Raw genomic sequence first — 24,877 nt, 5'->3', positions numbered from 1 at the left:
CATAATATTAAAATATATAAAAATACACACACACACAGGGATAAGTATTTCACCCCGCCCTGTTATTGATAATATTTCAATTTATGAATGCTAATAGCCTTATGATGATACACCTACTCTTATTAGGTGAACCTGTAAGCCCAAGATGGAGGGAATAACACCAACTCTCGGTCGGACAATCTGAGGGGTGGGTATGAGACATGAGGTAAATACTTTTGTTAGGATGAAAGAATTACATGTGAATAATAAAGGCATAATAAACGTCATTAATAAACCTGAGTAAAATCTGATGGTCAATGTTATAACAGTAATATTTGCATTATTTCAAAAGTAGCATTCTTGTGTTAGTTGTAATCTAAGCCTGTGTTATGGAATATATGATTTATGAAGTCTCCGTTGGCCTAATAGCCGTGTGAACAGAAGTGTTATGCCGTGAAGTGCATTCCCATTCACGGAGCGCGCGTAAACCGTTTCAGGTGTGGATTATTACATTTATCCAAAAAAAATAATATTGAGCTGACAATGGTGTTTCATTCGTGCATCTTTTTTTCGCATCTCTTCATGTAAATTAATAATACGTGTACAATTATGATAATCCGACAATTGTAGAGTTTAGAGTATTCCTATTCCTAACTGTTTTTTTATTATTGGACTTATATTCAAAAGTAAGCGCCGTGACTAATACTTTTGTAGTCAACACGAAAGACGGTTGGATACATTTTCTATTAACAATCTCAACTCATTTTAGCCCAGATGAAATGATATAAAAATTAACCTGAAACTATGAAATTTGGTTATTTTAATTTTATATACAAATTTGGACTTGTTGAAATTTGCATCCGTTAATTCAATTAGGTAAACAAATTATGATGTAGTTATATCATATCATTCCATCACAGACTCTCCTTAAAGTACGACCAGCAGGGGGTGCACTTCTCGGCATAACACCGGCTATAAACATATCCTAGTTTAACGTTTGCTGGCTACGATTTCGCCGGCAGACACAAATACAGTACAATAATATTCTATTGACAAAATACAACCAATAATAATGTTGAATCCTACCTGTGAAAGGAAATCCCCCGACTCCTGTTCGCAATGGCTCAGCCTCAGTAAAGGCTGCTCCCTCAGTAATGGCCGCGGCCAGAAAGTCATGGCCGGTCGTGGCCGCGGCCTCGGCGCGCAAGCCCTTGCTGCACTAACCTCTGAATTTGTGACGGCAGAGTATGCAGCCAAGCTCTCTGTGACCCGTTCAACCCGGTCACGGGCATCAGAATCGGATATATTGTTTGACTCCACCGGGGCAGCTAACTGTGCAGCAAATATGCACACCGCCCCCTACCGTAGCCTACATGATGGATAGCACAGTCAGCAGGCGTGACGTCACCCTCCTGCGCCGCTCAGATTGCTTTTTCGTTATCGAATTGTGGGCAGTATTTTGCATGCAGACCACGAAAACGAAAAAGCAATGTCCGCTTTGTTTTCTTTTTGATTATGGCATAGAATGTGCAGTCTTGAAGAAGAAAATTGAAATGCAATAGGATGATTGATTAGTAATTTTATTTATGAGTCAAATAATGCAGCCACATTCTTAAAATGAAAAAGCATTTCTGATAATGCATTTCAATTTTCAACTTTTACATTTCAAATTGAATTTTGGTATCTATTTGCTGAGGCATATTTTGAAAATTAACAGGTGTGTGCAGCAGGAACAGGAAAAAAGATTGATGAGATCTTTATGATGATGGTGGTTGGAGCTTCAACAAAAAGAAGTGAAAAGTCTATGTATTTCCACATTTATTTTCTTCACGGAGTTTCTGCATCATGAAACTGACATCATGCAGTTTATTATATAATATTTAATTTCCCTCTGGGATAAATAAAGTATTTTTGAATTTGAATTGAATTGAATTGAATTTATCTTTACACCACAAGAGGGCAAAAGAGTCCCCTTCCTTCACAGTTCCAGCAGATATTAGTTACATTAGAGCTGGACTGAACATGGATCAATGACATTTATTCAGTCCTGATCATCAGTGTTTGTCCAGTTATGGTAACAAAGACAAACTGGTCACATGTGGCACCATTAAAGATGATTGACAGCCCTTAAATGCTGCAAACTGCTTTCAGTCTCCTCTGTAACTGATGACTTCAACATGTTGAAGAGCTGTTTGATCCAACCCTGAACTCATTCATTCATTCATATATATCGTCTCACACTGATTCTCCACACTTTGATGAAAATGTGTCCCACAAAGAAAAGTTATCATTCATTTCTTTATATCTAAAATAGAGGAAGCTGGGAACAGAGGGACAACAAGACGCGCCAAGATACAACTCATGCATGTTATGGAAACAAGAAAATGATAAGAATGCTCAGTGAGAGCAGCCAGACGACATTTTTTCACAGAGAAGAGATGAAGGTGTGGCTGCACACACGGATGAAGGATAAGAAGCTGCTTCACTTAAATCCTCCTGATGAAGATGAAGCTGGAGCTAAAGTCTCTCTTTACTCATTAGAAAGATGCAAAATTAAGAAGGTTGAAGAAAAAGTTGTTAGAGGAGATCTTGATAGATCTTCTTCATTAAGGGACATCTTTTTCATTTTTGTTTCTGATCAAACCTTTACTCTGAATGTTTTATACTTTGGAGGGGTTGATAGATTTCTTCATGAGCTGGTTGAAAACAGCCGTTTCAAACAGGAATCTCAGCTTGTAAATTCAGACATGCAAAGATGGCCGATCCTCATCACATTCACAGCTCAGATGCTCCTGCTTTAATGTGTGAGAGCAGGAAAAGAAAGTCTGAAGTGTCAGATTACTGAAGATGTCAGAGTCCAGAAGAAGCTCTGTGACTGACATGAACGTTCGGAGTCAGGAACCATCAGCCATTCATCCAGAACCGCTTCCACCACACCGCCTCCTGGATTCAGGAGCAAGTAGAAATGTGTTCCCTGCTGACGTCATAGATGGTAACCAATGGGAGACCAGCTGAGAGTTTGGAATAAACCCCGCCCCTTCACTGTCTGCTTCTGCTCTTTCATGGCAGCTGCTCAGATTTTATTCATTTTATTCATTTCACTCAGTTTGGAACCTCCCTGAATAAGAAAGACTGTTGGACCCTTAGCAAAAAGTAGTATACTTGAGTTCATTTTATTAAGCATGCTTGAGTATAAGTATAGCAAGTATACTACGTACCATGTACTTGTAGTGTACTAATTTAATACTTCTTCAGACTAAATTGGAACATTTTTCAGTTTATAAAAGTTTACTTTAAGTATACATTATAAGGTCATTTTAAGTTTACAAAAGTACACTCATCTATATACTACTGATGTACTAGGTATATACTTCCAGTCCACATTTGACTTTTTTCAAGTATACTTTAACTCTACATTTCTAAAACTAAAAAAATAATAACACTAAAAATAATACTTGTTGTATAACTCAAGTGTACTTGTAAGTTTGCTTAGCATATTAGTTGTAGCATACTGGTTATGTTTATGTATTTGTCAGACGCTTTTATCCAAAGTGACTTATACTGGTAGGCGGGTACGGTGAGGGGGTCTCGCCTAAGGACCCCTAGTGCAGGTAGTGCCTTTCATGCAGGGGTTTAAACCCAGGTCACCCACATTAGATGTGACAGACACTATCCATTCAAATATTTATATACCTGAAATATACTATATCTTAAAGCATTCTTAAAGTTAACTCATACTGTCTGTATACTAGACTGTAATGTATTTACAAAATCACAAGATTACCTGCTGTTTAAATCATTAAAGATGTGCATTTAAAAAACAAAGAGCCTCAATGAAATAAAGTCTATCTTTGCTGAGTCAATGACTTGACCTTATTCTGTACTTGGATCAAGATAAACAGTAACAAAGTATTAGTACTTTGTGGCAGAAAGAAGTCAAAAGTATACTAAAGTACAAGTATAAGCTTTAATACTAAAGTCTTAGTATAAATGGTCTTAGACTTTTCTTAATACTTTTCAGTATAAACCAAGTATACTTCACTATACTATTCTTAAGTATATAAAATATAGTATATAAAAAGTAAACTTCAAGTATACTGCCTCAGTTTTGGTATAAAGTATAAGTATATTCATAGTACACTTAAATAAAGTACTTTTTGCTAAGGGGAGCAGAGTGTGAGGTGGGTGGATGCAGTGTGACAGAAGGCAGAGGGAAGGGCGGCTTCAGACCAGAACCTACAGTGGTTCTGACAAAGTGAGGATGAGTATTATCCATAAGCACTGATCAGCTGACTTCCTTTACCTAAAGCCAAGCAGCTCCCTCATGACGGGTCACATGACGTGTCAACAGGAATGAGAGGACGCTGAGCTGTGATCCTCTGCTGGTAGATGAGGTGGTGACAGAAATCTGACAACATTTCAGCTGACAGCAGCAGTTCACCTGCAGCAATGTCAGGAAGCTTCAGTGTTCAGGTGGGAGTCGCACAGACTCACACACACACTGATGTGTTTGTTTAAAGCTTCCACCTGGTGAAGTGACCCACAGTTAAAGTTCTGACAGGACTGCTGCAGAACAGATGTTCACACATCTGTCAGAGTCTCTCTGTTTCTGTGTGTGACTTCTGCTGTTTTATCTTTCCTCCATCAGGAAACTCAGCGTTCCAGAGAACTGAACCTTCAGGTTTTACAGGTAAGCTGGAACAGAGAAGAGTCATCTTAAAGGAGTGTAAGTCCGTCAGTGTTTCCAGCTCAGCTCGGATGAAGTCCTCCGTCTGTAAGCGCTCTGCAGCTCCAACCACCCAACGCCTCCATCTGTGAGGAAAAGCAGGACTCTGCGGTGAGTCTCTTTCATGTTTCAGCCTCTTTAGTCTGTCAAAGTGTTGCTGCTTCAGCAGGAAACAGCTGATCAGACTGACTGCAGAAACCTTATTGATCCTGCAGGGAAACAGCTCTGTTACAACACTCAGTTAAGAAAGGAGGAAACAGGGGAGTGGAAATAGATCAGAATGTGAAGAAGGCAGAAAGTGTGAAAACATGATGAGACGTGTTTAGATGTTGGCTTGTGGGCTGGATATTTGTTTTTAAATGTGGGAATATGGAGCGTCCCGGCCTTCACAGGAGTGAACGTCAGACTTCAGCTCAGAGTCACAGACCCATCCCACCTGTTTACTGCCTTTGAGTCTGTTCAGAAGCAGCTGGAGACAAATGGAGGAAGTTTTTAGACCAACAGCTGACAGTATGCAGCCAGTTGTTCTGTCTTCATCGGTGTGCCAGCAGCAGCTGTTTGCACATGCTCAGATCTGTTGTTGTGGCTGTTCAGACAGGGTGTGGTGTGGAGGAGGAGGAGGGCATTGTTCATAACGCCCAGTTCATTAAACACCTGCTGGCTTTGTCAATGATCTCTGTGGACTGCAGTTTCAGTCAATATAGAGAAAGAAATACTTTCAGAATAATGTCAGTAAGAGAAATGAATAAACCTCTGAAAAGAAATCCTGAAATAAATACATCACATAAATATAAAGAAAGGATGAAGTTAAAGAAATAAAAGATTTATCGATATAAATCTCTGAATGTACATCACTGATTTATTTTGGGTGTCTGATTGACTAATATCATCAATATTTCAAAGCTATTTCTGTCTCCATGTTTTAATTCCTAATGAGGATTTCAAAGAAGAAATCCACGTAGGGGCGTAAGTAGGGGCATAAGTAGGGGCGTAAGTATTGACGTAAGTAGGGGCGTAAGTAGGTGCGTAAGTAGGGGCATAAGTAGGGGCGTAAGTAGGGACGTAAGTAGGGGCGTAAGTAGGGGCGTAAATAGGGGCGTAAGTAGGGGCGTAAGTAGGTGCGTAAGTAGGGGCATAAGTAGGGACGTAAGTAGGGGCGTAAGTAGGGGCGTAAGTAGGGGCGTAAGTAGGGGCGTAAGTAGGGGCGTAAGTAGGGGCATAAGTAGGGGCGTAAGTAGGGGCGTGGACAGGGAGGAGTCGTGTCCTCCGACATGTGCGCTCAGTTCCACGTTGATTGGGATGTACAAACGAAATGTGCTTGGATTGATGCGTGCGCACAGATTCGTACATCCGACGTTGGAGGGCATTTGGGTTTGAGCGTACGCCATGTTTCAGTAGGAAATCCATGCATTTCTTTGTACATGAGGCCCCAGGTCTCTGCTGCTTCCAACACACCCGACACAGAAAATCTGCTGTTGGTAGAGGAATTTACAGATTCAGGAAGCTATCCCACTCCCTCTGCGGGCAGCACTCAGAGGGAGTTTTGTTGTCAGCTCAGAGAGCTGGGCTGGACAGAAACAGTCTAAATACAGATCAGGTTTCTACACATACTTCTGCAGCTGTCACTGAGCACTGATGTTGAAGATGATCGTCCTGTGGTGACCAGTTGTGGGTTAGACTAAATACAGAGCACCTTGAACTAATACATATCATCCCTTTCTTCATTAAAGCTTAAATTATGTGCTTTTATAAAGTCCTCTAAAAGTGGTCAAAAGTCTTAAAACACACCTCATTCCTTTATGTTTTGCCAGGAAAAATAGGAAAAAAGATGGAGCAATTTATTGTAACACATGCAAGCATGACTAGAAATACAGCATAGAAGACAATATATTTTTATATTTCCAACAAGACTGAATGTGGACGTTTGCTCTGAGCTCCTTTCTCCTCCAACACAGCCTGAACCCTCTCAGACGAGCTTTCTGTCCTTTCTTTACGGAGTCTTAAGGAATAGTTCTCCAGGCTTCTTGAACGACATCCCAAAGCTCTTCTTTGGATGTGGGCTGCCTTTTGTTCCATTCTCTGCCAACATGATCCCACACTGCTTCAGTAATGTTGAAGTCCGGGCTCTGGGGAGGATTCATCCCTCCATTAGACCTGCTGCCACTGATTTTCAGTCCACTTCTTGTGTCCTTTGGCACAGCTCAGCCTTTTCTCCCTGTTTCCCTTCCTTAAGAACGGCTTCTTGACAGCCACCCTTCCATGGAGCCCATTTCTGATGAGGCTTGGGCCAACAGCAGATGGATCAGCTGAAGGTCCAGATGCATCTCTCAGCTCCTGTGTCAGGTCTTTGCTGGATTTTTTCCTCTTTCTTAATACCAACACTTTAGAGACGGATGACAGGTAAGAAGCAAACCTACCGGGAACAATCCAGAAGAGAACAGGAGGAAGCCCCATTGCGAGCTGATCTGAGAGTAATTAAATGCTCACAATAAGCAAATATTACAGAGTCACAACAATAACTAAACATCAGGGACACTCATACCTGCAGGAGCAGCGGAGCTCAGATAACAGGGCGTGCACTCAACACCGGAGGAGAGCTCAAAGCGTGACAAGTACACAAACTGCCATCGATTAGTTTATAAACTGCAAGAAGACCCGATTGGTCAGTGATTGTAGCAATCAGGAAACTCAATAAAGTTCCTGCCACAGACTGTTTGGCTTTTCAAAGATCTGCAGGTTTCTACTTGTCAGAAAGTCAAAGCCGTCTCTCTGTGACATGAATGTGATGATCATACAGAGTCTGAGCTGTCAGAGCAGACTGTCAGAAAGGAAGTGGAGACACTTTGAATGAGGACTGGAGGAAGCTGCAGCAGCAGCTGTTGTTTCTCTCTGAGTTGGTGAGAAAGAAAAGTCTCTGCTGGACCTTTTTGTTGCTGGAGCTCAAACTCTGAGTGTGATTTTGCTGTTTGTGTGATGACACTTAGATTAATGTGTGAATGGGATGTGAATGGGAGTGTCAGAGTTGGGTTGGGCCCTCAAAAAGTATTTGTGAGCATCACAAACACACTGATATGAGCTCACCTGATTTCCTGTAAAGGAAAAGGGGCGGAGCCTCAGACTAGGTGAACCAGTTGTATCAGATTATGAAGAAACACAGACACATTCAGACAGTTCAGGCTCCATTTTGAGTCGACAGCCGCAGGATGAAACCTGAAGCCAGAGTCAGGGTGAGTGTTAACAACATTCTTCTTATTTCTGTCAGAGTCTCTGAGTGGGTTTTCTCTCTGTGGACTGCAGAGGAAGAAGAAGCAGAACTCAGCAGTTTGTGTCCGGTGTTAAAACGAAGCTGATCAGACTGCTCTGAGACAAAGAACTGATCCAACTCAGGTGTAAGATCATCAAGTTCAGATTGTTTCAGCTTTCTGATTTACTGTTTAGATCAGATTGTTTCAACTTTCTGATTCACTGCTTAGTTCAGATTGTTTCAGCTTTCTGATTCACTGTTTAGTTCAGAGTGTTTCAGCTTTCTGATTCACTCTAGTTCAGATTGTTTCAGCTTTCTGATTCAATGCTTAGTTCAGATTGTTTCAGCTTTCTGATTCACTCTTTAGTTCAGAGTGTTTCAGCTTTTTGATTCACTGCTTAGTTCAACTGAATTGAATTCAATTCATTTTTATTTATAAAACGCCAAATACAACAAATGTCATCTCAAGGCACTTAGATAGTAAGTCCAATTCAAGCCAATTGGAATTCAATTAATTAATAATAATCATAATTCATAAAATAATCCAATTCGTTCATATAGAGCCAATTCAAAAACAATTTCCTATCTAAGAAAACCAACAGATTAGTTCAGATTGTTTCAGCTTTCTGATTCACTGCTTAGTTCAGATTGTTTCAGCTTTCTGATTCACTGCTTAGTTCAGATTGTTTCAGCTTTCTGATTCACTGTTTAGTTCAGATTGTTTCAGCTTTCTGATTCACTCTTTAGTTCAGATTGTTTCAGCTTTCTGATTCACTGCTTAGTTCAGATTGTTTCAGCTTTCTGATTCACTGCTTAGTTCAGATTGTTTCAGCTTTCTGATTCACTCTTTAGTTCAGATTGTTTCAGCTTTCTGATTCACTGTTTAGTTCAGATTGTTTCAGCTTTCTGATTCACTCTTTAGTTCAGATTGTTTCAGCTTTCTGATTCACTGTTTTGTTCAGATTGTCTCAGCTCTCTGATTCACTGCTTAGTTCAGATTGTCTCAGCTCTCTGATTCACTGCTTAGTTCAGATTGTTTCAGCTTTCTGATTCACTCTTTAGTTCAGATTGTTTCAGCTTTCTGATTCACTGTTTTGTTCAGATTGTCTCAGCTCTCTGATTCACTGCTTAGTTCAGATTATTTCAGCTTTCTGATTCACTGTTTAGTTCAGATTGTTTCAGCTTTCTGATTCACTGTTTAGTTCAGATTGTTTCAGCTTTCTGATTCACTGCTTAGTTCAGATTGTTTCAGCTTTCTGATTCACTGCTTAGTTCTGATTGTTTCAGCTTTCTGATTCACTGTTTAGTTCAGATTGTTTCAGCTTTCTGATTCACTGCTTAGTTCAGATTGTTTCAGCTTTCTGATTCACTGCTTGGTTCAGATTTTTTCAGCTTTCTGATTCACTCTTTAGTTCCGATTGTTTCAGCTTTCTGATTCACTGCTCAGTTCCGATTTTTTTCAGCTTTCTGATTCACTGCTTAGTTCAGATCGTTTCAGCTTTCTGATTCACTCTTTAGTTCAGATTGTTTCAGCTTTCTGATTCACTGCTTAGTTCAGATTGTTTCAGCTTTCTGATTCACTGCTTAGTTCAGATTGTTTCAGCTTTCTGACTCACTGTTTAGTTCAGATTGTTTCAGCTTTCTGATTCACTGTTTAGTTCAGATTGTTTCAGCTTTCTGATTCACTGCTTAGTTCAGATTGTTTCAGCTCTCTGATTCACTGCTTAGTTCAGATTGTTTCAGCTTTCTGATTCACTCTTTTGTTCAGATTGTTGGGTGTGAGGCAGCTGTTGGTCTGACTGATGAGAAGGCAACAACTTTCATCCTCCAGCAAAGATTTTCTTTCCTTTTCTCTTTTGAAGCTGCGTCACTGCTGGGGGACGCGTTGCTATGATCACCACTTTCAGAACATTTCTGTTCCTGAATCATTTCTACAGATTGTGAGACGTCTCATCAGAAGCTGAATCATTACTGAAGGAGTTTACTGACAGAATGAGTGAATGAACATGTAAATAACACACACGATAAATACTGATTTGTGTTCAGCAGGTTTTTAATCAGTCTTCTGTGATGTTGGAGGACTTCAGAGCAGCTTTGGCAGCAGTAATTCATCTGTAAATACAAATTCCACTCAAAGCTGCAGACTGACAGCTGATCAGCTGATCTGACGGCTCGGAGGAAAGAAATTACGTCTAATTTCTCTAAAAGTTCCTTCTGACATGGAACAGAAAGAAAAGCAGGAGGTAAAAGCCTGTTTCAGTTTTGCTCTGACACTTTAACAGACGTGTTTGTCTTCATTCTTTTCTTCTCTCAGACTGACTGAAGTCCAGAAGATGGACAGAGCAGAGTCTGCAGCATGCAGCGGTCGCTCTATGAACAGGAACCCATCCAGACCTCCAGAACTCAGTGATGGACCATCAGACACAAAGTAAGAGAACTGCTCCTGAAGGGGGGTCAGCTTATTATCTGGGACATCACCATGGCAACGTATACTGGTAACCCAAACAGAGTGTGAAGCAGGTTGAACATATTCAGGGTGACAAGCTGCCTTTAACCTTATTTTTAGGTGGTCTGGCTTAACTAACCCTAACAATGGAGATCTTGTTGAGCTGTAGTAGGATGCTGGTTATATGAGCGTGTTCATGTTCATGAGGAGGTGGCGTCAGCTGACCAATCAGAACCTATAATTCTATCAGAGTGAAAGCTGGAAGGAAAGAAGACAAAAAGGAAAAAGAATGCCAGTAGTCATCAAAACAGGAAGAGATGTGATCTTTTTGTGATGGTGTATTTTATTAAAGCATGTGAGAAGGTTTCACACTTATTCTGTCAGACTGAATTTTGCCTGTTTTAAATGATCTTTGCACAAAATAAAGAACAAACAGAAAAGAGATTGAAACAGCCAGAGGGCTTTCTGTAAATGTCTGAGTTCATTTTCTGTCTTCCAGCCTCTAAAATGCTTTTGAGTCGTTAAATGACTGTAGTTAGGTTTTAAACCCCTTTATAAGATGTATGTGGATATGAATATGAACATACAGACATCAACTGATGTAGCTTCAGGAATTTAATACCCTGCACACCAGCCGCGGCTATTCAGAGACAACGCGGGAAGCCGGACAGCCTCTCCCATTCTCTTGCGAAATTGCTACATCTTCAATGTTAAATTGACGATAAAACAGTTATTCACAAAACACAAGATATGCCCAATACTGCATTTACTTTCATAACTACAACATGTTGTCCTGTAGCTTAATGAAGTGATTTGTTCTGAAATCGCCGCCGTTCACTGAGGAAATCATGTTATGAAGCCGCCACTAACAGCCAGGCTTCCGAGCCGAGGGCTGCCCGGCTTCAGGAGGGGAAGGAAGAGTCAAGTTTTTTTCTACAATTCTAGGTCATCATTGGCTAAATCGACAAAAACTCATCACTTCCGAGGCTGCTCAGCGTCTCTGGGGGTAGATTAGACATGGGCGTGTCAATATGAGGGGCTGTGTCGTGATGATTGGAGTTAGTGTTTGTCCATCATGAGAGATTCTGTGGCAGCCGAATTTTTAAGCGGGGAGAAGCACGCTGGAACTTCAGTCCCAAAGCGGATAGGAAAGAGAATGGTTGTCTGTGAAAGTGCTGTCGGAGTTTCACTCATTTCCCATCGTTTCCATTTCCATTAAAGGTGCACTGTGTAATACTTTTAGTTGTTTCTTTCCAGAATTCATGCTGCCCATTCACAAATGTTACCTTTTTTAAGAATACTTACCACCACCATCAAACTCTAAGTATTCATTATGACAGGGAAAAATGCTCCACAGATTCTGATCCAGCCACAGATCCAGCCATTTACAGGCCTTAGATTCGATCATACTTGATTTTGGCCTTGCTGTGTGAATTTTCAAAGTCTATACCTTCTTTCTGTGTATATGCTGGGCATACTTGTCATACTAGACACAGCTATGTTATAACTAATTTTTTTTTAACTTTGCTATCTTCTGCTTTGGGATGGCACGAGCCATTACAACCCTGAACGCGTAATATGGGCTTCCCCTGTTTTAAAAGTCAGCAGCCGCCACTGCTGCACACTCATATAACGTACAGGTGTAGGAAAAAGGCAGGGAAATCTTTTATATTTCAGAGATGATTCTGATTAAATGTTGGTTTTTAATCTTTAAAGGTAAACAGGAACAATCTTAAGAGGAATCAATCCCTGTTTTAGGCTCAGAAACATTCACTTTGGCTGACACGTCTCTGATAAAGATGCTTCTGAGTCAAACAGAGGAGTCTCTCTTTGTCTCCAGTCAGAGTTGGACAGAGACTCTCACTCTCTTTAGCGCACCGGCGGCCATTTTATTGCATCATTCTGTAAGTGAAGTGAATTTTTTTATGTGTATGTGCATATGAATAACAGCATGTTTGTGTTTGCAGAGGTCAGCACCACAGACAGAGAGCAGAGTCTCCAGGATCTGACTGTCTGTTAATAAAGAGTGACCGGTCCATAGGAAATCCTCCTAACCTCAGTAATGAAGCTGGACCCTCAGACACAAAGTAAGAGAACTGAAACACAGATTTCAGGACTTTTCATGATGTCTTTATTACAAAAAAGAGAAAAAAATAATGAATAAATTAAGCGATAAATGGATAAAGATCAATTTAATTCAGTGATTTCAGAATAAATGTATGAATAAAGGATTAAATGATTAAAACAAATCAAAAATGAAATGTCAGAGTAAATAAACAGGGGCCTTAACACAAAGTTAAATGAATACAGTTGGAAAGGAAAGCAGAAATATCAATATATGAATGAATGTATATGAATAACGGCATGTTTGTGTTTGCAGAGGTCAGCTCCACAGACAGAGAGCAGAGTCTCCAGGATCCGACTGTCAGTCTATGAAGCGTGAGCGGTCCATAGGAATACCTCCGTTATTCAGTGATGAAGCTGGACCCTCAGACACAAAGTAAGAGAACTGAAACACAGATTTTAGGATCTTTCATGATATATTTTACTTTTGTTAAACTCATCATTTACATCCAAACCAGCTAGGTTAACTGTTAACTAGGTTAGCACAGGCACCAACTTGCTTAAACCAAGGAGATGGTGGTGCAAAATCTGATGTGGCAAACTCAAAACTCTGGCTACAGAGCTGTGTTTCTGATCATTTTGGTTTCTGTTGGAAATCTAAACTCTACTTCTAGTTCAGGAGCCACATTGACTCTGAACAGGACCACATGTCTGTCAGTGATGGTGTATTTTCTGCCTCTGACAGCTTAGGGGGTCACAGTGGATGGATGTGGGATGAAGTGTGATCATCTCAGAGTGAAGCTGCAGCCAGTGTTGTTAGAATCTATTTGATCAGCACACACTATCAGCCCAGTTCTTTATCAGTACACTTATTGGTTATCTGTAATTACTACAGAGTTTTTTATTTCTTAATTCTAAAAGAGCAAATGTAGAATAGGATTAGAATTGATATTAAATGTTTTCTGTAGAGCAGCAGCAGTGATATTCACACAGTGAAGTCCCCACATAAACTGAAGATTGAACCAAATGTAAAATGTTGCCGCAGGAAGGGTTGAGTTTGTATTCATATCAAACAGCAGAGCTAAGGCCAAACGGAGTTATTTTAAAGTGATTCTAGTGATGAAGACATGTGTTGACAGAGGGAGGAAGAGGAGTGGTATTTGTGAGGAGGAGCAGCTGTCCTGCTGTGCTCTGTGTCAGGACGTCCTGAAGGATCCGGTCTCTGCCAGCTGTGGACACTGGTTCTGCAGACAGTGCATCACCTCATACTGGGACCAGTCTGCTTCCTCAGGAGGCTCATACTGGGACCAGTCTGCTCCCTCAGGAGGCTCCTCTTGTCCCCGGTGTGGAGAAAGATCCAGAACCAGAGCTGCACCAGGTCAGATATTTCTGTTAACCCGTTTAGATGCACATATCACATCAACATGTTCGAGATGCACAAACAATAATGTTTTACAAAAAATATGAATCACCATGACGACAAAGTCGGGGGTTTAAAAAAAGGAGGTTTAACTGCTCAAATGTGTCTGTTTGTATTTCATTTAATGTTTTAGTTTCTTCAGACGCTGAGAATAAAAGTTTTAGTGGACAGTTGTTAGTTTCAGACCCCCTCAGGTTTTGGAAAGACTTTAAACAAAACTCATTTGTTCTTTGGTCAGCAGATGTTGGTCTGCAGGAGGTTTTAGATGAACATAAGATCAGTCTGAGGAGGAGATGTGAACATGTGACTGAAGGAAGTGATGGAACAGGAGGTGGAGCCCTCCTCAACAGGATCTACACTGAGCTCTACATCACAGAGGGGCGGAGTGAAGAGGTTAATACCCAGCATGAGGTGAGGCAGCTGGAGACGGCTTCCAGGACCCTCCATGACACTCCAATCAGGTGCCACAACATCTTTAAAGCCTTACCTGAGCAACAGGGAGCCATCAGAGTGGTTCTGACCAACGGCGTCGCTGGTGTTGGAAAAACCTTCTCAGTGCTGAAGTTCACTCTGGACTGGGCCGAGGGCCGGGAGAACCAAGATGTCAGTGTGGTGATTCTGCTTTCCTTCAGGGAGCTGAACCTGCTCAGAGAGGAGCAGCACAGTCTTCTCACGCTGCTCCATGTTTTCCATCCAACATTACAGAAGCTCCCAGCAGAGCAGCTGGCCGGCTGCACACTTCTGTTCATCCTGGACGGCCTGGATGAAAGCAGACTGTCTCTGGAGTTCAGCAACAGGGAGGTTGTGTCTGATGTCACACAGACGTCATCAGTCAGCGTGCTGCTGACAAACCTCATCAGGGGAAAACTGCTTCCCTCGGCTCGCGTCTGGATAACTTCCCGACCTGCAGCAGCCAATCGGATCCCTCCCACGTATGTCGGCAGGGTAACAGAAGTACGAGGCTTCACCGATTCCCAGAAGGAGGAGTACTTCAGGAGGAGATTTAGAGATGAAAAGCAGTCCAGCAGAATCAGCTCCCACATCCAGGCATCCAGGAGCCTCCACATCATGTGTAGAATCCCAGTCTTCTGCTGGATCACTGCTACAGTTCTGGAGCACATGTTGACCACAGAGCAGAGAGCAGAGCTGCCCAAGACCACCACTGACATGTACTCCCACTTCCTGCTGGTTCAGACACAGAGGAAGAAGAACAATTACCACCAGGGACATGAGACGAGTCCACAGAAGCTGACCAAGGCTGACAGGAAAGTCCTTCTGAAGCAGGGGAGGCTGGCGTTTGAACATCTGGAGAAAGGAAACATCATGTTCTACCAGGAAGACCTGGAGCAGTGTGGCCTGGATGTCACCGAGGCATCGTTGTATTCAGGAGTTTGTACAGAGATCTTCAAAAGAGAGTGTGTGATCTTCCAGAAACCAGTTTACTGCTTTGTTCATCTGAGTGTTCAGGAGTTTCTGGCTGCAGTCTACATGATGCACTGTTACACCAACAGGAACACTGAGGTGCTGAAGAGCTTCCTGGGAGAAGACTACAGTGACTCATCTCTGGATGACTTCCTGAAGAGAGTGATGGAGAAATCCCTCAACAGTAAAAATGGCCACCTGGACCTGTTTGTCCGCTTCCTTCATGGCCTCTCTGTGAAGTCCAACCAGAGACTCTTAGCAGGCCTGCTGGGTCAGACACAGAACAGAACACAAATGATAAAAAGAGTCATCAACAACCTGAAGGAGATGAGCACGTCTAACATTTCTCCTGACAGAAGCATCAACATCTTCCACTGTCTGATGGAGATGAACCATCTCTCAGTTTATCAGGAGATCCAAAAGTTCCTGAAGTCAGAGAACAGATCAAAGAAGAAACTCTCTGAGATCCAGTGCTCAGCTCTGGCCTACATGCTGCAGACATCAGAGCAGGTTCTGGAGGAGTTGGACCTGGAGAAGTACAACACAACAGATGAAGGACGAAGGAGACTGATTCCAGCTGTGAGGAACTGCAGAAAGGCTCGGTGAGTTGATGTGTTCATTGACTTCATGAGTCAGTGTCTATTAGTAGTTCAGTTCCCTAAAAGCCGTTTCTGCACATGAACACCAGAGATGTTCTGGAGATGTTTCCCACAGTTGCTGGTCACATGTGCTTCACAGCAGCAGACTTACTGTTGGAGGCAGGAAGCCAACATTAACCTGCTGTTTCCATTGTTTCCCATGTTGGCCTGCTTTACACCCACATGGCCGGTCCCCAACACAACCAGAAGCTAAGAAATCTGGACAGTTTCTGAAATCACCACATAAAGAATGTTTCCATGCCAACCTGACTCACAGGAGAGAATATTTGACAGATTGGGCCCAGTTCCAGGCTCACTGGAAATGATGCAACAGAAATCTGTGGGAATATGTTGAAAAAAGTATTTGGGGGTTTAAAGTTTTACTGAACTGGATCATTAAAATAAAGGTCAAAAGTTTTTGGTGGTAAAATTCTGATCATTGGATCAGCAGAAGGTTTTATAGGTGAGCTGCCTCAGTCAGGTCATTTCATCGTTGGCTGTTGTAGGTATTGATTGTGAAAGCTTTGGCTCAACAGTCTCTGCTGTCATATCTTTTACTTCATAATGTGCCGCACATTTTCAATGGGAGACAGGTGTGGACTGCAGGCGGGCCAGTTTAGTTCCTGCACTCTGTTACTATGAAGCCACGCTGCTGGAACACCTGCAGAATGTGGCCTGGCATCGTCTTGCTGAAATAAGCAGGGACGTCCCTGAAAAAGACGTTGCTTGGATGGCAGCATATGTTGCTCCTGTTTGGAGCTTTCAGCATTAATGGCGCCTTCACAGATGTGCAGGTTACCCACGCCATGGGCACAGCCCCACACTATCACAGATGCTGGCTTTGGAACTTCGCTCTGATAACAGTCTGGATGCTCCTTTTCCTCTTTAGCCCGGAGGACACGACGTCCATGATTTCCTTTTATATATACAGATTAGATATATTAAGACATCGATCTGCAGTGAAATGTAGACGCCATCATCTGAGAAGACGGCATGAACTGTGGCCTTTGCACAGAATGTAAATGTACGAGTTGGAAGTTCAAAGCTTACAGCATACAGTGTTGGAACTGATATCTACGGAGACATAACGATGTTGCTCTGTGGCAGCTTTCAGACCCACGGAGAAGCTAATTGGTGCTTAGAGGCTTCTTAGAGTGGATTCTTCCTGTATATGGCTGTGAACAGTCCCAGCTGACAGTGGTTAGCAAAGAGATCGTCTTTCAGCTGTTAATGTTCACTAAGCTGAACTTTTTTATAAAGAATCTGGAGTCAAATGAAAGATGTAAGAATGTAAAAATGGTTTTCTGAACAAGACGTCCTTATTCTGACTTTAGGATCAGATCAAACATGTTTTCAGTCTAAATGTGACACCATATATCCTTCTTTATCTGCAGATTAGAGAAAATAATGAAGAACAGTCTGTTTAAAGGTGCTCAGGTCTGAAAAGAGATTAATGGTGTCGTGTCAAACACAGGAAGATGAGATGAGATCAATCACAGATGTGAAGAACAGATGTTCATGAGCGGACATTACATTCACATCACTGTGTTCAGTTAGAATATGAGTTCAGTTAGCGTTTATAGTGCAGATTGTCTGATTTTATTAGAACTGACTTTACATTTTCTCTCATCACAGACTTCATGCTTGTGAACTCTCAGAGTCTGACTGTGAAGTTGTGGCCTCTGCTTTAAAGTCCAACCCTTCCCATCTGAAACAACTGGACCTGAGTAACAACAACCTGTCGGATCCAGCAGTGAAACATCTGTCTGCTGGACTGGAAAGTCCAAACTGCAGACTGGAGACTCTGAGGTCAGTTCACTGCAGCTCTTTTAGTTCTTGTGTTTTAGTTGAAATGATTTAGTGATGTGTGGAAGTATCCAAATATTCAGTGTTTCCACATGTCTGAATTAATCTTCCCTTACATCTTTTTCACCTGCCAAAGCCATTCTTTTCTCACTTTCATAGACTGAAGCAGAGCTGTTCCTTAGAAAAATCATCCTGGTAAAAAACATTTTTCTTAAGTCATAAAAGGAGATAAAACACTTTAGATCAGGTAAAAATGGAGCAGCTGAAATGTAGCTTTGACTCACCTTTCTGGGTCCATCTGAGAGATCTTTGATCAGTAAAGTTTGGAAAGCTGGATGAAGATTAAACTGCAACCCAAACTGATGGATCTGCTTAGATGTTAGACCTCTTTGCATTTTAACTGTGTGGCACCTAGTTCTGAAGTAAACCCACCCACCCAGTTAGCTGCCGACACCACCGCTGTAGGACAAACGATGACGAGCCGGCCAACAGGGAGGAGGTCCAGCACCTGACCCACTGGTGTCTCCACAACAATCTGGACCTAAACACTTCCAAGAATAAGGAACTTATCGTGGATTTTAGGAGATCCAAGCAGTCCATGCTCCCCTTCCTCCATCAGGGGAGAGGAAGTCAAGAGGGTGGAGAGCTTTGAGTTCCTCTGAGTCCACATCTGGGCTAACCTGACCTGGTCCACCAACATCTCCTGGCAGGTGGAAAGCAGGGCAGTGCCTTTACTTCCTCAGGAAGTTAAAACAGGCCCACCTCCCTCATCACCTGCTGGTTAACCTCTACAGGACCACCATAGAGAGCATCCTGATGTCCTGCTGCACAGTGTGGTTCCCCAGCTGCACAGCAGAGGACAGCAGGGACCTGGAGCGGGTGGTGAGGGCAGCAGAGAAGATCAGTGGAGCCACTCTGCCCCCCCTCACAGACATTTACACTGACCGACTTCATGAGAAGGCAGAAACATCAGCTCTGACCCCTCCCACCCTGGACACTCAAAGCCAGAACCAAGAGACTCCAAAGCAGCTTCTTCCCTCAGGCTGTCATAGGCGTAGCCCCAAATGTTCCTTCTTGCTCTACGAGTGGTTTATCTTTATTTAGTCATTGCCTTTTTGTGTTTCACTGACGAATGGAGAAGAGTTGCCAACAGCATCGCTGTTAAATGTTGCAAAATGTTCTTAAGTGACAGTAAAAGGATTCACAGCTTTCTCTAAAATGGTCCCAATTTCCACACAGCAGCAGTAAATAATTGAATAATTTCCAAAAATGAGCACCAGTGACAGAGCTGGATTCACATATGATATTTGGAAAGGCACATGTAGCTGATTAAAACTGGTTTGATCACAATTTTATGTGGAGGGTGTGAAGTGTTTTCCAGCTTATTGAGCAGCCTCAGCAACATTCTTCCTTCCATACTCTGCTCCTGGGGCTCCAGAGCAGTTTGTTTGTCTCTCTGGCTCTGATGCTGCTGCCCCAACAGATGCTGCGAGGCACATCACACTTTCCACCACAGACCTATAGGACATATGGGGATGTGCAACACCTTGATGCAAATGTTGTACGACATTAGCTTCCTCCAGGTTAATGATTTTAAAGGAAAAGAAGTAAAATGTCTGTTTGGTTTGTCTTTCTTTTACTTTTGTAAAGCTGTTGTTTTGTGTTAACTCAGTTTTTGCTCTACTTCCATGTTCTGTATTCCAGTCATGTTTCTAATGAAATCAGCTCCTCTTCTGTATCTTGTTAGCTTTACTTCCTATTTTATTTGGGAACTTGCTTCACGTTTGTATCCGGTTCAGCTGTGCTTCTCCCTCATGTTTTCCTCCAACTCCTTATCCCATTTCTCAGTTTCCACAGAGGCTGAATGAAGGAGACATTTGTACGCTCAGCAGTTTATCAGAGAGCAGAAACTCAGATTTAAGTTGAAGAAGAACAGATCTGTAGCTTCAGCTTTGTAGCTTCCTGCTGGAGATGGGGGAGGTCTCCCAACCATCAGCCTCAAACTCCACTGATTCTGATAGTTAGTCAAAGCGTCCATCAGCATCCATTAATCAGCCAAACTGATCAATCAGTCCACCTCTGGATGGTTCCAACACTTTTCTAAGGCTCTGTAATGTTTGGACTGACTGAGATATTCAAACACAACAAGTCACAGTAACAAGTTCAGCTGCGGTCGACTCTTTAAAGAAGTTTGATTCCATGATTACATTAAACATCACTGCACCATGTTTTTGTGCCTTTAACCTTCAATAAAACAGTGAACCTGATCTCCATTTCTATCAGTTTGTTCCCATTTGCTCCAAAGTTCCTCCTGACATGTTTGTTTTTTTTTAAACTTGAATCATTTGGCTGCACAACATAAGTTTGTATGGATGGAGCCACTGGTGGAGCTGGCAGAGTTTAAGAGCTGAAGTCACTCCGTCTTTATTGAAGCAGCAGCATGTTGTCATTAATATTAATGAGAGCTCTTTTTCACTTGTTCTGTTGGACTGTTTTAACCTGCATCCTGTTGGCTTCAGCTCACATGTTTTATTCTTTATTCAGATTGAGCGACTGCAGTTTGTCAAAGTTCAGCTGTGCTTCTGTGGTCTCTGCTCTGAAGTCCAACCCCTCCCATCTGACAGAACTGGAGCTGAGCGGGAACACCATCAGAGACTCTGCAGAGACGGAGCTGTGCAGCTTTCTGCAGAGTCCTCACTGTGGACTGAAGACTCTGAGGTCAGACACCATGTTTTAGTTGTTTGTTCAGATTAATATGATGTGAAAGTTGTGCTGGTCTTCATGGTAAAGTCTGTTTTCTTCTTCAGTGGTTTAGTTGATGAAATGATGATTCATTAAATAATGAGAAAACACATTGAATCTGTCAGACAGAAACAAATCTAGAATCACTGGCTGATGCTTCTAGAGCTCCAGAGTTGGTGAATATTTCTGTCTGAAACAATAACAACAGTTTGGAGCAGCAAAACTCCAAAAGCCCGTTAATCAGCTGATACTAACAAACTCCCCTCCAACACTGTTGGAAATGAACAATCTTTGACTTGGTTAGAAAACAGCTTTCATCACAGCAGCAGTTATCTTCAGTCAGATTCATTCATGATGACAAAATCCAGCCAAAAAGCTTCTCCCACTAATAACTGAATGGAAATCACTTTCAGTTGAGCTTTATTTCATGAATTCTATCAATAATTCCCTCTGTTACACAATGTCAAGTCCAACTGAAAGTGATGCTGACATTTAGTGACTGTGAGGAAAACACAAAGAAGAGTTTATCAGAAGAAGAATAACATGATTGGACGATGGATGGAAGAAAAGCTGTGAGCTAACTTGTTGCTAGGTAACAGCAGATGGAAGGAGGTTGTGAGTGTGTGTGAGCAGCTTTCCATCAGGTGAGAAATGTGTGAAAACATGCAGCAGAGTCAGTGTTTGATAGCTGTGCAGCCAAAGAGAAGCTGAACAGGTGAAGTGCTGCGACCCTGTGCAGGTGAGCCCAACACAGACACAAAGGATGATCACTGAGCTGCCATGAAGGAGGGAGGCAGGGACTGCTTCATCACTGCAGATACATGCTGTTCTGTTCCCCTGCTGGCTGTATGGGAGCTGTTCCCACCTGTTTTATTCAGTAAGAGCTCAGAGTTGCTGTGAGCAGCATGTGAGTGAATGCAGGCTGAGAAACAGCAGATAAGAAACATGAAGCTTCATCAGTTTCTCTGAGGAACAAAAAATGAGATTCAAAGTGAAAAAAGTGCAGCAGACGTTTATTTCAGTTTAATTTAAAGTTCATTCTTCTTTTATAGTGTTTTTATTTCCACTTTAGTCTCATTTCTTCATATTTGAGATGTTTTCTGTTTTCAGATTCAAACTTTCTGTCAGATTCTGAACTTTTTTCCACCTTCTGATCCGTTTTTTCACTTTCAAACTTTTGCTGCTGACCTGCTTTGAGAGCCAGGACGTCAGCTGACAGGGGGGTTAAATCCTGACTGCCAGAATACCTGACTGATTCTGATAGTTAGTCAAAGCGTCCATCAGCATCCATTAATCAGCCAAACTGATCAATCAGTCCACCTCTGGATGCTTCCAACACTTTTCTAAGGCTCTGTAATGTTTGGACTGACTGAGATATTCAAACACAACAAGTCACAGTAACAAGTTCTGCTGCTGTCGACTCTTTAAAGAAGTTTGATTCCATGATTCCATTAAACATCACTGCACCATGTTTTTGTGCCTTTAACCTTCAATAAAACAGGGAACCTGATCTCCATTTCTATCAGTTTGTTCCCATTTGCTCCAAAGTTCCTCCTGACATGTTTGTTTTCTTTGAAACTTGAATCATTTGGCTGCACAACATGAGTTTGTATGGATGGAGCCACTGGTGGAGCTGGCAGAGTTTAAGAGCTGAAGTCACTCCGTCTTTATTGAAGCAGCAGCATGTTGTCATTAATATTAAGGAGAGCTCTTTTTCATTTGTTCTGTTTAACTGTTTTAACCTGCATCCTGTTGGCTTCAGCTCACATGTTTTATTCTTTATTCAGATTGGAGTTCTGCAGGTTGTCAGAGATCAGCTGTGCTTCTGTGGTGTCTGCTCTGAAGTCCAACCCCTCCCATCTGACAGAACTGGACCTGAGCAGCAACACCATCAGTGACTCTGCAGCGAAGGAGCTGTGCAGCTTTCTGCAGAGTCCTCACTGTGGACTGAAGACTCTGAGGTCAGACACCATGTTTTAGTTGTTTGTTCAGATTAATATGATGTGAAAGTTGTGCTGGTCTTCATGGTAAAGTCTGTTTTCTTCTTCAGTGGTTTAGTTGATGAAATGATGATTCATTAAATAATGTTTTATTCTTTATTCAGATTGAGGAGCTGCGGTTTGTCAGAGATCAGCTCTGCTTCTCTGGTCTCTGCTCTGAAGTCCAACCCCTCCCATCTGACAGAACTGGACCTGAGCTACAACAAGCTGAAGGAATCAGATATGCAGGAGCTGTCTGATCTTGTGAAGAGTCCACACAACAAACTGCAGAGTCTGAGGTCAGTAGAGGGTTGGAGGACCATGCAGCTGTCAGCAGTATTTTATTAGACTTTATTTATTATTTATTATATTTATTAAAGCTGATGGCAGCTGACAACTGAGGATGCTCTGAAACACTCCTTTATCTCCTCTCTTCTTTCTTCTGTCTACAGGTGGAAGTCATGGTGATGAACAGGACGATGTGAGCTGAGAGGATGAAGCAGCAGCAGCTTGTGTGCAGAGAGACTCTGACTGGATGATGATGTATATCATGTTGATGTGTTTATATTCTGTGTTTTTCTTCCTTTAGAATAATAAAGTTAAAGTTGTTAGAAATGATCAGTAATGAAATGATCCATAAACCCAGCTGCCATCACTACCTGCAGTTCCACCTGAATTTAAAGAAAAGCCAGCGTGTAAAATCTGTCACCTGTTTTATTCTCTTTGCTTCAAGCTTGACCTGGTTACATCTCACTTTGTTCGATTCTGATGGATTTGATAAACATCCATCAGTGGAAATGAGAAGCTGTCAGTGTGATTGCCTTCTTTTATGATTTTATTGCCTTCTTGTGATTTGATGTAGCTGTACAGCACTTTGAATTGCCTTGTGTACGAATTGTGCTCTAGAAATAAAATTGCCTTTCCTTGATTCATTCAGAGACGAGCAGCTTTAGAGACAACTAAGCTGAATGAAATGTGGGGACCTGGAAGGAAGATGTTTCTCTCTTTTCACTTTGGATGTTTTCATCTGAAGGTTTTTGTACAGGCTGCAGGGATCATTTCTCCCTGTGGAGACCAGACTTCCAACACCTGCAGCAGTAGGTGGCTGAATGATGGAGTTTAACTTTCTGTATCTGCAACTCACAGCTGCTCTGTTTATTCACAGCTGAGAAATCCTGGGGATGACCATAACCTTTATAAACATCACCACTATCTTTATTAATATCAAGAATCAGTCTGTTGTTTCTCCATTATTTAATATTGGATATACATTGACTCTTTTAATTCCTTTCATTCTTTTAATCACTTTTAACAGTTCTTCTTACCTTCGCTTGCAATTTTTTGTATTCATTCAAATTCTGAGGGCTATGATATCTTTTTAATACTTTAAAGGCTTTATTTTGTTTCTTCAATAGCTGCAGTACATTCTATTGTCCACCATGGTAACAACTTCCTTTCCTTTTTCCCACCTTTTATCCTTATAGTTTGACTAGCCACTTCTACAATAGCATTACATATATAAAGATTAAAATCCTCAATACTACTATTTAAATCCACTTTTGGTATTTTTAATTCACTATTATCTGAATGAGCCCTGAATCTTCTAAATCTAATTATACCTGATGAGCAACAGCTGTGTCACCTCCACGTGGAGCTGATTTAGGAGGAGTTTGATAAAATGTGAGGTGTGGGAAAAAGAGACGTTTCCGACCACCAGCAGGTGGCGCTGTAGGTGGATATCACTATTTTATATGTGCGCGTTCAGGCTGGGTCCAGCAATCACCATATGAAGTTTGGGACAGATTGGATAATGTATGTGGGAGTTATAAGCGACTTCATTTTTCATGGCGAGTCATAAATTTGAGGCGTCGCCACGGCCACGCCCTTTGAGGTTTGAAAAAGTTTCTCCATGAATTTTTCCCCCCATGTCTTAAGAGTAACCTGGCCAAGTTTGAAGTCTGTAGCATCAAATCTGTAGGACAAGTTCGATCAAATGCGAGGTGTGGGAAAAAAAACGACGTTTCCGAACACCAGCAGGTGGCGCTGTAGGTTGATGTCACTATGTTATATGTGCGCGTTCATACTGGGTCCAGCATTCACCGTATGAAGTTTGGGACAGATTGGATAATGAATGTGGGAGTTATAAGCGACTTCATTTTTTGTGGCGAGTGATGGCGAGTCATCGAACTTTGAGACGTCGCCACGGCCACGCCCTTTAAGTTTTGAAAAAGTTTCCCCATGAATTTTCCCACCAATGTCTTAAGAGTAACCTGGCCAAGTTTGAAGTCTATAGCATTAAATTTGTAGGACGAGTTCGATCTTATGCAAGGCGTGGAATCGGTCAAAAATGGCACAAAAACACGCCTTCCATCCAAAATGGCCGCCTTCCTGTGGACGTGGGACCATGGCGG

General features: G+C 41.9%; 1 protein-coding gene across 3 annotated transcripts; it reads left to right on the top strand.

Annotated features, from left to right (window-relative positions):
* Nucleotides 1-4,657: 4,657 nt before the first annotated feature.
* LOC142385546 (NLR family CARD domain-containing protein 3-like) lies at nt 4,658-23,398 on the top strand. 3 transcript variants are annotated; one of them, XM_075472173.1, is made up of 11 exons: nt 4,658-4,816; nt 10,264-10,377; nt 12,363-12,482; nt 12,776-12,895; nt 13,599-13,837; nt 14,118-15,903; nt 17,575-17,748; nt 20,290-20,463; nt 22,275-22,448; nt 22,592-22,765; nt 22,919-23,398. In XM_075472173.1, the coding sequence occupies exons 2-11, from the start codon at nt 10,283-10,285 to the stop codon at nt 22,932-22,934; spliced, it is 3,072 nt and encodes a 1,023-aa protein (XP_075328288.1). In that variant the 5' UTR covers nt 4,658-4,816; nt 10,264-10,282; the 3' UTR covers nt 22,935-23,398. The 3 variants fall into 3 exon arrangements, with proteins under 3 accessions (XP_075328288.1, XP_075328291.1, XP_075328290.1); XM_075472176.1 differs by having other exon boundaries at nt 4,660-4,816; nt 14,121-15,903; XM_075472175.1 differs by lacking the exon at nt 4,658-4,816 and adding an exon at nt 7,840-7,932.
* The last annotated feature ends 1,479 nt before the right edge of the window (nt 23,399-24,877 follow it).

Source organism: Odontesthes bonariensis, chromosome 8 (genome assembly GCF_027942865.1).
Source record: "Odontesthes bonariensis isolate fOdoBon6 chromosome 8, fOdoBon6.hap1, whole genome shotgun sequence".
NCBI classification, from domain to species: Eukaryota; Metazoa; Chordata; class Actinopteri; order Atheriniformes; family Atherinopsidae; genus Odontesthes; species Odontesthes bonariensis.
Note: the sequence above shows the minus strand (reverse complement) of the source record. Positions and strands in the feature narration are given on the sequence as shown.